Source organism: Quercus suber, unplaced genomic scaffold, assembly GCF_002906115.3.
Source record: "Quercus suber isolate HL8 unplaced genomic scaffold, Cork oak 2.0 scaffold_214, whole genome shotgun sequence".
NCBI classification, from domain to species: Eukaryota; Viridiplantae; Streptophyta; class Magnoliopsida; order Fagales; family Fagaceae; genus Quercus; species Quercus suber.
This window is the reverse complement of record NW_027069672.1, coordinates 598,954-617,751: the sequence shown is the minus strand read 5'-3', so window position 1 is coordinate 617,751 and position 18,798 is coordinate 598,954. Positions and strand designations below refer to the sequence as shown.

General features: G+C 33.7%; 1 protein-coding gene and 1 long non-coding RNA gene across 2 annotated transcripts; both read right to left on the bottom strand.

Annotated features, from left to right (window-relative positions):
- Positions 1-5,344: 5,344 nt before the first annotated feature.
- On the bottom strand, positions 5,345-8,434 carry LOC112012911 (9-cis-epoxycarotenoid dioxygenase NCED2, chloroplastic). Its single transcript, XM_065779599.1, has 2 exons — positions 6,896-8,434; positions 5,345-6,131 (listed from the first exon to the last, which is right to left on the bottom strand). Exons 1-2 carry the CDS (start codon positions 8,330-8,332, stop codon positions 5,742-5,744), a joined length of 1,827 nt encoding a protein of 608 aa, XP_065635671.1. The 5' UTR covers positions 8,333-8,434; the 3' UTR covers positions 5,345-5,741.
- Positions 8,435-17,080: 8,646 nt separating this feature from the next.
- On the bottom strand, positions 17,081-18,582 carry LOC136070143 (uncharacterized). Its single transcript, XR_010631384.1, has 2 exons — positions 18,217-18,582; positions 17,081-18,075 (listed from the first exon to the last, which is right to left on the bottom strand). It is a non-coding gene; the product is annotated as an uncharacterized LOC136070143 (long non-coding RNA).
- Between the last annotated feature and the right edge of the window lie 216 nt (positions 18,583-18,798).

Here is an 18,798-nt window from a genome sequence, read left to right as displayed (position 1 = left end):
CCCTCCGCCGGCTAATATTGCCAAAAAATTGTCCTGGGGGGGGGGGGGGATTGTCTAGATTGGGTGCGGTATAGGGCCCCCTTGCTCCGCCCCTAGTAATAATAGTAGAAATTAACTAAAACAACATTGTAAATGTAACCTTTGTAAGTCATTAAGACTTTTACTTATACTGTCTAAAAAATATATATATTCATTATGTTGTTTTAGTGTTATTATTTACATTTATTGTCATGTCAATTTATGCTTTATTTTTGTAATAAAATTGATTGTAATTTTTGGATTTTTTTATAAAAACTTTGGTTGACATTTTTTTCTTAAAAGGTGCAACAAAAACTTTTACACATTTCTTAATTTTCACACTTTCATTTGGCTTATCAATTTTTTTTAATCCTAGTATATCTTGAGAGATATCAATCGGAGTAACAATTAGAAATTTTAAAGTTACTAAATTACACTCATATAGGATAGTGTTAGTAATGGATGGCATATGCAAGAGGGTTATTGTAGTAATTATTTAATTAGAAAATATTGTAGTTCAATCAGGGTTTAAATTTCCCTCTTCCAAATATCGAATTATCAAAATTTTCAATTATATGTATATTTATATAATGCCCCCGAGATTGAAACAAAAAGCTTGTATTACACTAATTTAAAGGATCATTATATCATATGTATCAAGTTTATATATACATATATATATATATATTTGTGATATATTCTATATAATTTTGGAACCCATATATAAGATTATTCTTGATTAATTCAGTTCCCAACATAAATGTTTTTGACTCCCGCACTAGCATTACAAGTAGGTTGGGATTAGAAGTCCACTCACTTCTTTCAATTTCAAGACGTGGAATAATAAACCCATAAGCTTTTGGTTTAATGGTAGATGGTGACTGCTAATAAATTTTGGAATGAGGATAAAGCACGTACGGCCTTTATTACTCTATTTATGCAGTATTTATTTTAATAAATTGTCACCTAATGAATGGGCACTAGATAAGGTTGGGTTCATGGTGAAAGATTCCTTCTAACGAGCTGATACATGATTTTCAGTTCACCAATGAATTTTTTTTTTTTTAATAATTATCATGGATTCGTAAGAATTTATTTATTTAGAAGTCTAATCATATGATTTTTTTTTTTTTAAATGCGAAGCATAGGGAAGTCAATACCACACAAGTACTGACTCAATCGGAGAAATATATCATACGGCCATTAAATTGGTATTGGTACTTTTTTAAAAAAAAAAAAAAAAAAAAAAAAAAAGAATTGTATAGGACATATTTCAGGTATTTTGGCCAGTATTGACATTTTGACTAGTATAATTAAAAAATTTTAAAAAATGTTATTTAAGCTAATATATTGGTTAATGTACTTAGGCTAATATTTAGGCCTGTAAATATATGTAGATTTTAAATTTTATGTTGATAAACATAAAAATTAATAATTCATACTTATATATATATAAATACAAACATATGTATGTATAAAAATATGGTATAAAACACATGCTAAAATAGTACACCAATATTAACCAATACTGAAATATATCATTCTCTTTGGCAAACCAAATAGCCTCCAATACAAAATTGACTTCTTTGACTAAACATCTAATCACATAGTTCATCACCATCTGCATGACTCCCTTGGAGTTGAGTAATTATTTACTTCCTTTCCAATTTTATCTTGTTTAGATGTTAAGCAAACTATAACACAACTCCACAGCCTTTCAGAAGCTATCAGTCCCTCAAAAGTAATGTAGATTTTGAATTTGAATCCAAAATTTCCCAAAACAATGTTCCTTATGTCTCCTGCTCGAAATTTCCATGAAACCAATTATTATAGGATTTTGCTTCTTCCATATATATTTTTTTCTTAGAAAATATATAATTTCCAATAGGAACATAGACAATATAGGATTTTGCTTCTGTTTGAAAAGTATTCCAAAGCTGTTATTTTAATATTGAACAGAATTTACATCATCAACTAGGTCTATGATGTTTCTTCTTCAGGCCAAATCTCATTTGAATCTTCCATAATAATATTGAAATATTTTGGTAAACATCTATATGGGCCCATGATAGCATAGTTGATTTTGTTTTTAGAAGGAAAAGCATATATAGTTAATTAGAAATATGTAAACATCTATATCATGCTGTCCAATTACGATTTACGTGATGCAGCAAAGTCACAATTGAGTGATGTCTCTTCGGGAGCCCAATTTTTTCATCTTTGATTCTTATGTCAACGCCAAGCGCTAATTCCTGCTTTGACTCTTGTTTAATTGGTTGGAAGCCACGTCAAAAAATAAAGTTTCTTTTCTTACCGACCGTTGGTGGGTATTTCATGTTTGGGTAAAACCTGTTGCATGCACCAACTTGCACTAACTTCCAAACACACTGATAAAAAACAACTGTAGATTAAAAGGGTTATAAAAATACATATTTAAAGTATTTATAACGCAAAAAATATGTTTTGTATTATATTTTTAATAATACATTATTAAAAGTGAAAAAAAATATAATTGTGTGATTAGTATATGTGTGTGTGTGTTTTAAAGTGATGACATGTAATCTAATTAGTAAGACTTATACTTTTTAAAATATTTACAAAAGTATCATTGAATAATATTTTTTGAAAACTGAAAATTGGTAAGAGAAGTTTTCTAGATTCAGTGTTTAAACACCATAAAATGAGAAACGTAACTCAAAAACTCCTAAAAAACACTCTTATCAAACTCTTTTTTTTTTAGCCCACAATTTTCAGTGTTTAAACACTGAAAAATGTTGTTTGAGTTACGTTACCAAACAGGCTCTGTCAGTTAAACAAGCATCATAGTTCTCTCAATTAATAGAAATTTTTTCTTATAAAATTATTTTATATATAGAGTTCTTCTCTTACAAAATACAAGTCTTATAGGTATGTAGATTGTGGAGTCCACAGATATGAGTTCGACAATATATGAGATGGTCTCATGAAATACTTTTTCGAACTAGTTATGAATGAAGAATTTTAGTTAATAATGATGCTCATATTCATATGATTAAAATATTTTTTACTATTACCACGCACCCTTAACATGATGGTCACTTTACAAAAAATACAAGTTTTGGTGGAGTAAGGGGAGTAAGAGCTGAGATTCAAGTCTCTAGAATGAGCTTTACACATAATATAAACTTAGATTGAATTAGAGTAAAATTTTCATTTCAGATAAAAATAAAATAAAAAACATTTTCTACCTAAAATAATAAACCGTTCTCGTATAATTTTCGATTTAACAACTAAGATTTTGCATGGTCTTTTGTGCTAGCTTGATTGTCTTAAAACTAGGAAAACTCTATAGGATCTCATGACTAGGGAAGCTTTTTGTAAACTTTATTAAGATATTCAGAGAACCGCAATGGCTAAATTCGATAAATCATAGACATAAAAAAGAGATACAGTGGTAGAGTTTTAAAGGACAAAGCTGTACTATTTGGCTCATTTTAATTTGTAGTGACGTTATTACATGACAGACCTTGTCATTTTCGAGAATGAATTTCCCCCCCTTTTTTTAATAATAAAAAGCAACTATTTTAAGATCCAATTAGTAGGTCATGCGTGAATACTAAGGATGTTTCATTATCACTTATATTATATGAAAAGTGAACGATGAGAATTTATCCTTGACATAATCATTTTCTTTACCGATATGAGACAGCATTGTTTTATAATTAAAGCATATATAGTATCATCAACCAACCTGCGGAATACTGTTATTTTATAGGGTTATGTAACTTTCCCAATCTATAGATCACCTTAGGTACTTGAATTTTAAATTGCGCTCATGGTCAATGATTAAAACATAAACAATTGGTTGCATAGCATTTACATATGATTTTGTAATATTCAATTTTACAATAATTGCTTTTCTATTTTAACCACAGTTTACATCCCACTTTTATTTTATACTGCACCCTATAATAATTTTTTATTTATTTATATATATCTATATATATATATATATATATATTTCCTACACTTCTCCCAATATCAACTATCAAACGAACCAAGCGACCACTCACAATCATGCCTAAGTGATCAGTCACCCATGCCAAATCAGCCACCACAACATCAATTAGCCACCCACCTCTAGACAGTAACGCCACTCTAGCACCGCCCTGCCCCAGGGACTCCCCACAACAAATACAAAAGAGAGAGAGAGAGAGAGAGAGTGAGTTTAAAACAAAATAAAAAGAGATAGCATTTTTAGTGATAGTTACACACATGTATGTGTATACACATAATTTATAACTAAAAACATAGGTTCAACTCACAATTTCAAGTTTTAAATCTTTACGTTTATAATTATAAATCACATGTATGTCGTGTAATTAATAAATCACATGTATGTGTATGTCGTGTAACGTCCATTATTTCAACAATGTCATTTTACCATGTTGCTCACTAGTCCGAACCTACAGTATGTTTTTGTGTTATACTGCACCCTATAATAATTTTTTATTTATTTATATATATCTATATATATATATATATATATATTTCCTACACTTCTCCCAATATCAACTATCAAACGAACCAAGCGACCACTCACAATCATGCCTAAGTGATCAGTCACCCATGCCAAATCAGCCACCACAACATCAATTAGCCACCCACCTCTAGACAGTAACGCCACTCTAGCACCGCCCTGCCCCAGGGACTCCCCACAACAAATACAAAAGAGAGAGAGAGAGAGAGAGAGTGAGTTTAAAACAAAATAAAAAGAGATAGCATTTTTAGTGATAGTTACACACATGTATGTGTATACACATAATTTATAACTAAAAACATAGGTTCAACTCACAATTTCAAGTTTTAAATCTTTACGTTTATAATTATAAATCACATGTATGTCGTGTAATTAATAAATCACATGTATGTGTATGTCGTGTAACGTCCATTATTTCAACAATGTCATTTTACCATGTTGCTCACTAGTCCGAACCTACAGTATGTTTTTGTGGGGGGCAAACGAGTACAGCACTAGTTCTTCTTTATTACATTGGGCGACAAACATGGCAGTCTAAAAAAGGAAAACTAAAAAAGTGATGAATATGACATACTTTCCCACCGCAATTCATGTGTCAAGACTTCATGTTGTGGGTTTGAAGTTTGAACTCCGTAATTCGCGGCCTTTGGTTTGTTTTTCAACCTGATATCACGCTTCATTTCCGTAATCGAACATTGCAGTGGCATATTCATATTATTATAAAAATTTCTAGCTACGAGCATAGAAAGAAAGACCCGTATATAAGTTTGAAGCAGAAATCATATTTGGAATTCCACAAAAGTGAACAAAATATATATATATATGGATCCAGTTTATTGTACATGTAGATTATTTGCAAGCTGAAGTAGCTAGAGAGAGTAAGATCCAAGAGGTACAAGATCTTGCTCCATATGACACAGAAAACGAATCATCCCCAACAACACAAAAAGCAGAAACCAGCTGAGCTCAAAATCGGCCTACTGTCCAAAGCTACAAGCTGGCTCCATAATTTAAAAAAACACTACAAAATAATTAATAACAACCCAATAAACCTAACAAAACAAAAGGGTTTTTAGGGTTTTAAATGTTCCAGGAGATTAATCCGGGGACCAACAATCCCTCTGGTATCACTCTCCCTCTAATAATTACTGTACTTATTAAACAACAAAATGTAACAAAAACCAAAACGTCACGCCGACCTGTATTATGCTTGGTTTGCTAAGTCCTTAGAGTCCACAAAAGTGCCATGAAACCCGTAAGGTACTCTTGATGGTAACTTTATCGCAGCCTCCAGCTTCATATTCATAGCATTCACAATCTGCAGCTCTGATTTCCACGTCCTCTCATCGTGAACAAAACAAAGAATATGCCCATCATCCTCGTTTTCTGAGTTGTGGTCCCTTGGCAAGAAAAATGGCTCTCCACCATATTTTCTATCACCATAAATGTATTTTTTAATTTCCCCAGTTAAAATATCAACCTTGGCGAACCCACTTACCTTAGGCCACGGCTCAGCAATAGCAAGATAAGCGTACTTTGTTTTCCTCCCAAGCTTGCTCTTGTTCACCATTCCAGCCTCCAAGTTCACCTCCTCCTTGATTATGGCTCGGCGCGTCGACTTCCCAGTCTTCAAATTCAGCCTAATCTCACATAGAACGCTCTTTAAGCTCTCATCCGATTCGTTAAAGATCGAGTCCGGCGGTGTCATGCACGAGCCAATCACAACCACCTCGTCCGTCTCTGTCTCCTCCCAAGCATTCCACAAGTGAAAGCAAAACGTGTCTGGACATTCAACCCAAACAATATCCGAAGCATTACTCGCATTCTTAGCCAAAACACCGAACCGACACTGCTTGTCCTTGTCGTAAATCACAGGAGAGCCGCCGGTGATCATTTCTTGGAGCTTGAACACAACCTGCTGGTCAGGAATCACCACGAAATTCTCGGTAATCGCGAAGTCGTGCATCATGGTCGGCTCATGTAGAGGGATTTCAACGTCCGAGGATTTCTGTCCACCTGGGGAGAACTTGAAGTATTTAAGGTAAGGTTTCTGAATAACATCGTAGCTGAGAGCAAAGAGCTCTTTGGAAACTGGGTCTACTTTTGGATGAGCAATCATTGAACAAAACAAAGAATATGCCCATCATCCTCGTTTTCTGAGTTGTGGTCCCTTGGCAAGAAAAATGGCTCTCCACCATATTTTCTATCACCATAAATGTATTTTTTAATTTCCCCACTTAAAATATCAACCTTGGCGAACCCACTTACCTTAGGCCACGGCTCAGCAATAGCAAGATAAGCGTACTTTGTTTTCCTCCCAAGCTTGCTCTTGTTCACCATTCCAGCCTCCAAGTTCACCTCCTCCTTGATTATGCCTCGGCGCGTCGACTTCCCAGTCTTCAAATTCAGCCTAATCTCACATAGAACGCTCTTTAAGCTCTCATCCGATTCGTTAAAGATCGAGTCCGGCGGTGTCATGCACGAGCCAATCACAACCACCTCGTCCGTCTCTGTCTCCTCCCAAGCATTCCACAAGTGAAAGCAAAACGTGTCTGGACATTCAACCCAAACAATATCCGAAGCATTACTCGCATTCTTAGCCAAAACACCGAACCGACACTGCTTGTCCTTGTCGTAAATCACAGGAGAGCCGCCGGTGATCATTTCTTGGAGCTTGAACACAACCTGCTGGTCAGGAATCACCACGAAATTCTCGGTAATCGCGAAGTCGTGCATCATGGTCGGCTCATGTAGAGGGATTTCAACGTCCGAGGATTTCTGTCCACCTGGGGAGAACTTGAAGTATTTAAGGTAAGGTTTCTGAATAACATCGTAGCTGAGAGCAAAGAGCTCTTTGGAAACTGGGTCTACTTTTGGATGAGCAATCATCGTGGACTTAAGCTGGTCGTCGAAATTGTATCGGCCTATCGTTTCCAAGTCTCCAGAGGCTTTGATTCGGACTTGATACGGCAAATCGTCCTCCGACATGGCGAGAAGCCGGTCATTGAAATAAACCAAACCGGCGTTGGCAACGCCGGTTCCTTGGTTTTGATCAACGAGTCCGAAAAGCCCTCTGGCGAAGAACAAAGCTAGCCGTGCAATACCGGAGTGTCCGTGGAGTTCACCTATGGCTTTTGGGAAAACCGGGCGTCCGAGTTTTCGCTCTTGGATTAATCTTTGAGTCTCGGTGAACCGGCACGCGTAGCTGGCGGTGGCGGAGCCGCCGTTAATGTTGACGGCGTGAACCATTCCGTCTCCGTCGAAGAGGTGGTGGCCGGCGACGGGGTCGAATTGTGGATTGGCTCCGTTTCGGAGATACACGCCGTTAATGCATTTCGGGATTGTACCGGTTATCGGCAGCGAGTTTCGGACCGGCTGTTCCGGTACCGGAGCGAAGTTTCCGGAGATTTGGACACGTGGGTCTGCGGTTTTGGGAAGTGGGTGTTGGCGCTCGCGTGAGACTAACGCGCCTTCAGCAAGGTCTAAGGCTATGGCTGCAGCCCTTTGCAGTGGATTCCAGTGTGGAGGCTGTGCGTTCTTCTTGGGTTTCATGGGAGTGTCATCTTTGGTAATTAGTGGCTGTTGGTAGGGCTGTTTTGGGAAATGAAGCACCGAAGGAGAATGTAAAGCACAGTGTATGGTGGTGTTGTTGTTGGGCCTATTCTTCTTCAAGGTGATGGATTTTGATGTGAAGCCCAAGTTTAATAATGATGAAGAAAAGGATGAGAGAGTGGGATGAGACATTTGGGCTCTAGCCCAACTGCTAGAGTTGGGTGCAATTGAAGGGACTGCCATGGCTTTGACTGTGGGGTATTGGTGTTGATGTTCACTCTCTCTCAGAAAGAGCGAAGAGAAGAGAGTTTCTTTATTTTGGTTTTTGAGAGAGGGGGAGAAAGAAGTGAGTGATTTTTTGGATAGAAAAGGAGAGAAAATGGGAGTATAAATAGAGTGTGGGGGTGGTGAAAGAGAAGGGTTTGTATTTGGTGTTGGAGGTCCACCTCAGACATCTACGAGAAGACCACGTGTTGTTTTCGTGGAAAGGGCACTTTAGGATTGAAACTAGAGGTTTAGACACATAGAGCTTGGAAAAAAAGCATATAGTATTAGTGAGTGAGAGAGAGAAAGAGTTTATTTTAATCTATTATTATTGGAAGTGTACTAAAGCTAGGGGCCAATAAGAGTTGAAATTAGAGTGAGGGACACAAGTCATAATAAATAAATTAATAATAGACTTGATAGTCTAATAGAGAGTCATGTGCGCACACAAAAAAATTTGGGTGAAAATGAGGAAGTGAAGCACTCGAATTGGTGCTCTATTTTGATCTAACTCCGCGTTCCTTCCTCTCTTGGTCTTGGTCTTGGTCTTTGGGCATTAAGCACTGGTCATCCCCACCCACGTGGCCGTCTTATATACTCCCTTTCAGCCACAAAATCTTCGTCACATCACTTGCCCCACACGCTCACCATCACCGCCTCAGCCTCACACACACTCTCACTCTCTATGATCCCCAGCTTAGCTATGGACTATAAAAAGTGGCTTGCTTGCTCTCTATCAACATCAATATTGGTCCAGATTTGTCTCTGACTAGTACATTCCTAATCACATTAGTCCTTTGCTTCAAAAAAAAAAAAAAAAAAATTTTTTTTTTTTTTTTTTTGGGGCGATCTCACCCATTGATTGATTTAAGTAATTGTCACCTCCTCCACGTTCCCCAAAGATAATTTAACTCTTTTTTTCTTTTTTTCTTTTTGATCTAAGGCATTAGTTTATATTGAAATAAATAGAGAATGATCAAATTGTTTAAACAGTACAGGAGAGGTTAAAGGCAGTTGAACTTAGGTCATATATTAATAACTTTCTAAGTCATATATAATGTATTAATAACTTTGTAGGACATATATTAACGGAAATTTAGTTATGTATTAATAATTTTCTAAGTCATGTATTAATGATGGATTTGTTATATATTAATAACTTTGGGTTGGGCTTGTGTCCAGTTGTTAGTTTTACTGGACACGTTGAGATGTAAACATGTGTCCGTATTCTAGCGTGTCCAGTGAAACTGGCCACTAGACACAAGCTTCTCCCAATAACTCTTTAAATTATGTATTACTGACAATTAAGTTATATATTAATAACTATCTAAGTCATGTATAAATGATGGATTCGTTATATATTAATGACTTTTTAGGTCGGGTATTGATGACAATTAAGTTATGTATTGGATTGGATATGGGATTCCCTTAATCACATGTTCGTATCAATCCATAACATTCCTAGAGATAGTGGGCTGCCTTGTTGTTTACTATTCTACCTAAGATGGCTTCAAGCTCCTTCACTTCTTATTTGTCGGTATACATGCCTAATTGGCAGTTTTGCCTATAAAAACAAAAAAGTTAATTAGTTAACAAATTAATGTAAGATAATTGTGCCCAAATTGGAGAGGAATGGGATGTACATGTATTCCAATTGATCAAAAAAGAATGACATTATGTAGAATTTTCATTGATGTAGACGTAACTTGTAAGAGATTCCAAAGTATGAACATGCAAGCCTAACTCATAATTTCTCTGGACGGTGGAAAATAATAGAAAAGGTTAGGGTGGGGGGAGAGGGATGTAGGACTTGTTTGTGACTTTATAACTTAAATACTTACACTAAATGGCGTCTTATATCAGTTATATGTTATATATTATTGTCTCAATTAAGTTTTCAAGATTTCGTAGGGTGGGGAGAGAGGGATTTTTTTTTTCATATGTTTTTGTGAGAGTAATGATTCTCTTGCATAACAATTACAATTTATATAACTTTACCTTATATATCCATCTTATATAATCTTAAATTAGTGAGGCATAAATATCAGGCACCTATGCGTTTAACCATCAACATCTGTATGTTTATGAATTATCAGTACAATAATTAATATTATCTTTAACCATCAACATCTGTACGAAAATAACATTTTGATGTTTACTAGATAAAATGCCACAGCATGTTATTTCTAGGTCCCCCAACTGATCATCTATGATATAAAATGAATATTTAGCTTCACAATTGCAAGGACGATCGATGCCATTAATGCCTCTCGTGGGAAAAAGGGCAATGGTAATGTGACTTTTTTATCCTGTTTCAGTGTTTTTGGCTGCGGTCCAACAACAAACCCATCGGAGCCATTGTTGAGGACCACCAGACAAAGAAGGACGAAAATGATGCTGATAGATGATATCTCTCTTTCTTCAACTTTTCCCGTTGGAATGTAAAAGCCTCAGTTGTACATATTAGATACTTTGAGTGGGGATTAGCTTCTTCACTAGAAATTTTAATTTCTGGATTTTTTCAAATATTTCTTCATATAGATATAGATTGAAGAAATTTACTAGGAAATGGATATATTAATCAAGAAGATGTAGCAAATACTACTGAAATAAAAGATAGGTCATTTCACCAGCTATGCTTGCAAAAATCTGTGATATATTTTCTTAATTTTGAAACTGACCAGGCAGATTCTCAAAAAAGAAATGAAACCCACTAGACCAGCCTTTCTTTTTTTAAGTTACAATCTCTAAAAATAAGAGAAACTATCACTTCAAGTCACCGTTTTGAAGTTTACAATTTTCTTTGTATTTGAATAGTGTGTATATTACGTGTGCATTGAGGAATGTGTATTAGACATTTTTCTTATGATACTATTTCTTTTAGGATTTTGTTAATGTGTGTTCTTAGGGCATATAATAATTTTTATTTATAGAAAAAATTTTTTCGGAAATTGAAAAAGTATTGACAGTTTTTTCAATTTTCAAAAAAATATTTCTAAAAGTGGATGGTTTAATGTGTGCCATAAGGGCACACATTAGGGTACACATTAACCGGACCTTTTCTTTTAATGAGAATTATTGATAATTGCTCTTCACTATTAGCACAAGACATTAATAGATTTCTTTTTTATGTAGATTGGACTCAACCCAAGTTTTTTATTTAAAGATAAAAGACTTTATTAATTAAACCATCTATAATCAAGATTATCTATTAAAAAAGAAAAAGCTAGCTATCTATAATCAAAATATTATTATTAAAATCTTATTTTATATGTTCTTTTTAGAAATATCTACTTCAATGCCTGGGACAAGTGAAAGTTCGGTGTCCTAAATAAACTGCTTTGTACATCTGTTCACATTGTCATTTTCTGTTAGCAAATATCTCATTGGAAGATTTTTTGTTTTTTTTTTTTTTTTGTGAAAGATCATTGGAAGATTTGATCTCTCTCCTTCTCTGAGTTTTGATAAGAGGGTACTAATTTGCCAATCAATCACAGACATGATTTCTTTTTTATGCTTATGATTTGATTAATATATTATTTCACCTAGTGTCGTGGATGACTCTAAACAACATTAAGTGCGAATCTATGCCCATTTTTTTATCTCCTATTCAAAGGATAGATGATGAGACAGAGATGCTCTTCTTGTTGCCTACCATTGGATCCATCTCAGAGTAATCTGACATTCTTAAATACATCCATCTGTCCCTTATATGAAGAAATATACTTAGTATATTTTCGGAGATAATTAATGTAAGCATAATTAAGCAGAGACGCCATGTACACTTTCTTTTTCATATTAATTTAGTTTAGTAACTTTGTCCACGGTTATTGTGTAATTAAATAAAAAGGTATTAGGGGAAGTTATTCATATAAACAGACAATAAATGCAATGTTTTTTCTTCTTTTTCCTTTTGAGCTTAAAACCAACTATTATTCATTAAAAGAATTATATGGCAGAGTTTAAATCTTTTTTTTGTTTTTTTGTTTTTTTACTCCCATACTTTGGAAAATTTGGAAAGTAGGGTATTACAAAATCATTCAGTTGTGCTGGGATTGGATATTAAACTGAATTAGATAAGTTTGTGATGTACACGTGTATTAAGTCTCATATTAGGAGTTACTATATTGATCTTGGTTGTATTAAATGATTAGGAGGAGCCTAAATTGAATGGTCAAGTCCTGTATTGAGTGTTTACTAAGTTGATTTTAGTCAATATATGAGCAATCATGAATAGTGCTAATTGTAACTTGATTAGTCCTTTTAGAGTGTAAGCATTACGAAGATGTGACTATAGCTAATTGTAATTCATTTCACCATTATTTTTATTTAAATTTAAAAGGTTGAAGATGGTCATTTAATAAGAAGATTATAGTCATGGCCTCATGGGAACAAAACTCTGCACATTTATTAGATTTAAAATTGTGTTAATTAACTGTCCTCTTTTAATAAAATTGAATGTAATCTATGCGTATGAAATTAGGGTATTCCCTGAAATCAAAATATGGATGGCAAGAATTCAACTGGCATGGAATAGGTTCTTGAATTAATAATCTTAATGGTTGACATTGCCGCTAAATGGCTTTACCAGTTGGCTTTCAAAACCTTCTTTCAACATATTATTTCAACTGTTCACTGGACTCGATAAAAGGAACAAGAGAGATTAGAATCTCTCCAAAATTTTAGTTCGGCATTTGGAGCTATCAAATGCAGCCTAACCTGTTTATCAAAAAAAAAATAAAAAAAATTGCAGCCTAACCTTGCAGGTGACAGGAAAATATAAGCAAAATTTGAAATGTACAAATCACTTCAAATCAATTACATGTTCTAGATTCCTCTCCAATGAGATTGTGCTTTGTTATAGTACTTGTTTTGTATTCTAGCTAGCTGAAACAGGTACTTAAATCATTACAGAATCGTACGTGTGCGATTTGTATGTCATATTTTTCTGTTGCAATTATATCCTATTCTATATAATCCTTTCGAAATGAAAATTCATACCCATTGTTGCTTCTGTTGGAACAAAAGAAGCCGATATTCCCACCTTGAATTGATTTACTTTTGCTTCAAATATATGCAAAGTTCGATGTTAATTCATGCAAGTTGTTTCAATTCGTCATGTGCTCGTGCATCATTACATCCTTCCAAGATAAATCATATGACAGCTATATAGAACACTTCTTAGGACTAGAGGACTTTTCACCTCACCATCAATGGAGGCATATATGACAGCACAAAGTGTTGTGTGGTACTGGTATCTTTAGCACAACGCAATTACAACTTGTTGAAGATGTTCCAATAGAGAGTGAATTTTTCATTTAACATCGTTCATGTCTTGTCCATTTGCTATGCTTATGTACCCTTTTGGTTTTTCACTTAGGTAAAGGGGCATTATCCTTGGGATCGATGTTCCCTGGCTATGTCCATGAACGATCAGAAAAATACAGCAATCCACTTGCGAAAACGAAGTGACACTTCATTAACCCTATAGTCATCTCACAGCTCTTCATGTCTTGAGTCTCTCTTGACAATGACAAACCACCCCAAGTGGCTTCATCACTTGGGGACGAATTAATGTTGTGCAATGATGGCTCGTAATTATTCGGACATGTCGTTCTCCACCATAAAGTCGAATCCAACAAAGAATACAAATTTTCATAACTGTTCGAAGTGATATTATTCTAATCATAACTTATCACGTCAACTGCAGTAAAGAGAATGTAAAAATTTGTGTTTAAAGCATTACTTGATGAAATTTGGGTTTTGGCTTCTTTCCTTCATTCTTTCCTTTCTTTTTGTATATTTTAGTTGCTAGCATGAGAGATTAATCTTGCTGATGATGCTGGTTTGATCTATGTTTCAATATGAGCATAGCTACCAACAATGAAGTAAAGTTTAGGATGACTAGTGTTAGTCAACCTCGCGAAGGAAGAATCACATGGGTTTGCACTTAAAAAATTTCATTAATTAAGGTTAAGCCAATGATGAATGAATTATCGGATCAGCAAATTAAAATTTAAAAGCTCCGGTCAACTTTTGATTATTTTGATATTGAGAAGGTGGTTATTGCCGTTGTTAGCAGTTGGCACATGGAATGCACATTTGTCAAACCAAAAATATCCCTACACTAGGATTAATTTATGCTAAGAATAGTTAGTGCAGTCTTTCTCAGATTTGTTTTAGTTTTCTTAACAAAATTGTTTTTATAATAAGCCTCTGCAAGCACGATTATCGAGATGCGATTAGGTAAGCAGTGACTTATTACTTAGACTGACTTTGCCACATCAAGCCATGGATGGAACTTTTTTCTTTTTTTTGGCTGGGTAAGTGTTTACATTAATATCTTTTATAGTAGTGAATGAGACAAGTTTGTTTGGGTTTATTTAAGGTTACTCCAGGAAACCAAAAATCTTAGAGGTGATCTGACTTGTACGTTACAATCATCACGCAAAAACCTCACATTCTTTTAAAAGAAACGTTATTTAATGCTGTAATGCACCGTCTTTCAACCCAAAAAAAAAAATAATAATAATAATTAATTAATTGCAAATATATTTCTCCATTCATTCCATATTGTTGATCATTTTTCTTTTTGCTTACAACAAGTGAGAGAGAGATTATCATGCAGATTCTCCTTCACAGAGAACTAAGGAGGCCATTAGGCCATAAGGTCATTGTGGGTATAAATTAGAGTAATATTAGTACTACATAAAATGACATAATTTGTGTCATAATTTGTCCACGTGACAGAATGTGAATCATAATGGTATGATGATGGGTCTTTGTGGGGACACATCTACAACTCACAGTTCGCCACATGGGTGAGTTGTGGTACAAGTTGTGTCATTTTATATGGCACTAGCAAACTTTATGCTAGGTATATTTTAATAGAAAACTTTATGTGGAGATATCTTTTCACTTTTATTTTTTGTATTTGTTGGTATCATAAAAAATATTCAAAGAAAAACTATTTCTCAATTTCTCTTATTTAACTTATCATGAAGTAGAGTTGTTTTTTGCTAAAATTTTATGGAAAACAACTCTGTCATGTGTGAAACTAAATAAGGGAAGTAAAAAAAAAAAAAAAAGTTTTTCAGTTCATTTTAAGGTCACTACCAAATGTAGAAAAATGAAATAGTTTTTTAGAAAATATTTTTTGGAAAAAGATTCATTTTCTAAACAATATTAATATCCATAAAAACATAGAGAATTTAGGACCACAATTTTTTTAGTTACAACTTTGCTATAATTTTGATGTGACTAACTCTAAATAGTAGAAAAAAAATAGTAGGTCCATATAAAAGTGATAGAAAACCATTTATATATAGTCTACCACATTAGAATTGTGCAAAGTTGTAACAAAAATTTTATGGTCCTAGAACAATTCATTAATTAAAAATGTTACCAAAAATGTTTTCATTAATTTTTCAAAAAAATAATTATATTGTGAGATATCATAAAAAGGAATGGATGAAAAACAATACAGCACAAAGGAGTATATAAGAAAAAAGAAATATAGCTAGAAAGAATAAGAAAATAGTTATCAATTCAAGTCATGTCATAATCTAGGGTAAAACTTAAGTACACTATTTTAAATGCAATAAATTAGATTTTTTTTTAATTAAATTCAAACACATGGTTGTATTAAATTAAATTTTCCTAAAAATTTGTTTGTGTTTCATTGGTTAATATATTCGTATGTTTAATTTAATTGGAGAACATAATATATTGCATCTAATCAAGGTAATTGAAGTTTTTCCCTTACACTAATCTAATTGATGAGATATATATATATATATATATATACACACACTCAAATCACTATCTTCATCTAAAGTATTTGATTACAAAATAATTAGGAAGATTAGGGCACAACTTTTCTTATCTAAATGTTTTTATGTTCCTTTGAAAAATAAATTTATTATTATTCAATAGAAGCAATATCATCAGAAATTTGAACTTGTTTTCTTTTTCTTTATATATTTTTTTAAGCCTTTTGGATTCAATCTAAGTTCTCTCATTTGATAAGAAGAGATTTTTAAAATTGGCCTAATTGGAATTTATGCTTTGCTAGCCTTTTAAAATGAAAATAATGGATACTGATTAATTGAGCTAACGTGGAATGCTCATAAGAAAATACATATGCCCTACCTCAGGCTCATTAATTGCCCACAATGATTTGATTTGGTCAGTTTAGAGTTCATGATACTTGAGACTGGAGGATCACATGTTTAGCACTTAATTGTGGTTAGTATCAACCACCCTAATAAGATTATCGTGAATTAATTAACGAATTACTTGACATTAACAATTCGATCAAATTATGGAGGAAACAATATGTTTATTTCTTCTGTTGGCGGCACACGGAAAGGGCAATGCTAATTAAAAATCATGCACTTTTATTAAACGTTGACATTTGCATTATTTGACCTACTTATTTTTCTAAATCACTTAATAATTTTAATGGACAGTAAGTGACTGAATTATCCTTATGAATTATGGTTGGTAAAGTTTGTTATGGGAATAAAAAAAATAAAAAAAAATAAAAATCACTAAACCAAAACCCAACATAGAGAACTAATTCAGTACACGGAATTACATAAGAACAACTAAACTTATCAACAATAAAAAAATTGGCAATGAGACTATAAATATATATATATATATATAGAAATAATGAGTGCAGCGATTATTTCTTTGATAATTTAATAATCGGGAAGAGAATAATTTGAACAAAGAACATTATATCAGGAGGGGACAAGTCTTGTATTCAAAGCATCAGTACAAGCTAAACATAATCTCGATCTGAGAGGTAACAGTCAAACTACAAAACTATCGATAATAACAAGCATGCAAGGGGTTCAGGAAAAAGAAAGAAGAGAATTATAAGAGCAAGCAAGAGCGACAATAAGTACTCCCAAAAAAAAAAAAAAAAACAAAGCACTCAATTCACTGTAGCACCTCAAAGATTGAAGGACCGCCAAACACAGCCCCTCCGGTGAACTATGTATATTGGGTCCCATTACCGACGAATACACATGGGTGCAAAGGTTCACATCCACATGCAAAGATCCCAAAGAATATCTTCTGAAGCATCTTATAATTTTCATTTCTGTTTCTTTCCGTTTCATGTTTTTTTTTTTTTTTTTTTAAGATGAATATTCTGTTTTCTCTCCAATGAAAGAAGATGAAGAACAACTCCAATTATCATTTCTTTTTTCCTTTGTAAAATACTCATTCCATTGGTTGGAAAATATTGAAACCGTTTCATGTTGAAGTTGTATATTGTTTTACTTTTTTTTTTTTTTTTTTTTATAAATAAAAAAAGATGTACCTAATTAAGAGTCTAAGTATGCATAGTTTGCATTAAAAACAATCATATATTTTAAAATTAACTTGGACCATTATGAATTATGATCCTACCATAGCATATGTGAAATCTAAACAAGATTTATGCCCTTTGAATGGCATATTAAGTCCAAACCCACCTCCAAATTCAAACTTAATTATATGATTTGGCAGGTAAGGATTAAGCAAATCCGGTTTTAGGTATGTGGAAATTGACCCCTCCTCAAAACCCTTTTTCTACTTTCCCTTTTTTTTGGGGTCAAATTTAAGAAAGCACCCAAGACTCACTGGAGAGAATAATGTATGGATATTGGGATGCAAATCAGGTGGTCCTCTTCTCTTTCTTTTATCAACAAATATATTATTCTTGGTGCCTGCAAGAAGATGGATATAATAATTGGAAGAGATTACCTAACTGATCACTGATCAAAAATAATTAACTACCAACTACCAATACCAATATCAGTTAAAACCTAGAACTCAATGAAGTAATTGTACCAATCCTTATTACTAACCTACTGTATATATCCATGCTCTAAATTTAAGCTGCTTGCTGCAAGAACACCATAAAGGTTAAAATACGTTTTTCTCACTCTTCTCTATGTGCATGCACTCTCAAAAGAGATGGTCAAATACTTCTGGGAAAAAAAAACCTACAATAATTGAGTGGCAATGAATAACCGAAGAATTAGGTATAAAATGGTTCTTTTAACTGCAAAAATTGATGTGAAACTAGTGCTAACTTTAGACAAAAGGCGATTAAGACAAAGTGAGGTAGGCTCCTGAGAGAGAGAGAGAGAGAGAGAGAGAGAGAGAGAGATTTGTAATGGGATTGTGTTTGTGTTAGGTGTGTTCGGCAGCACATGGGTTGCAAAGAATATGGGGGGAATGTGAGGAGCATGGTTAGACGTTTCACATTATGTAGGGCATCTTCCACTCAGGAATTTTGTGTGGTTTGAGACTTTACCAAGAAAATTATCGTGGCTGTGTTGTGCAAGTATTCTTGTTTCATTAGGACTTAGGAGTGTATCACGCATCCTTATTAAGAGTTTTGCACGTTATATATGTTTTGACTAACATCTTTCATAAATTGATCA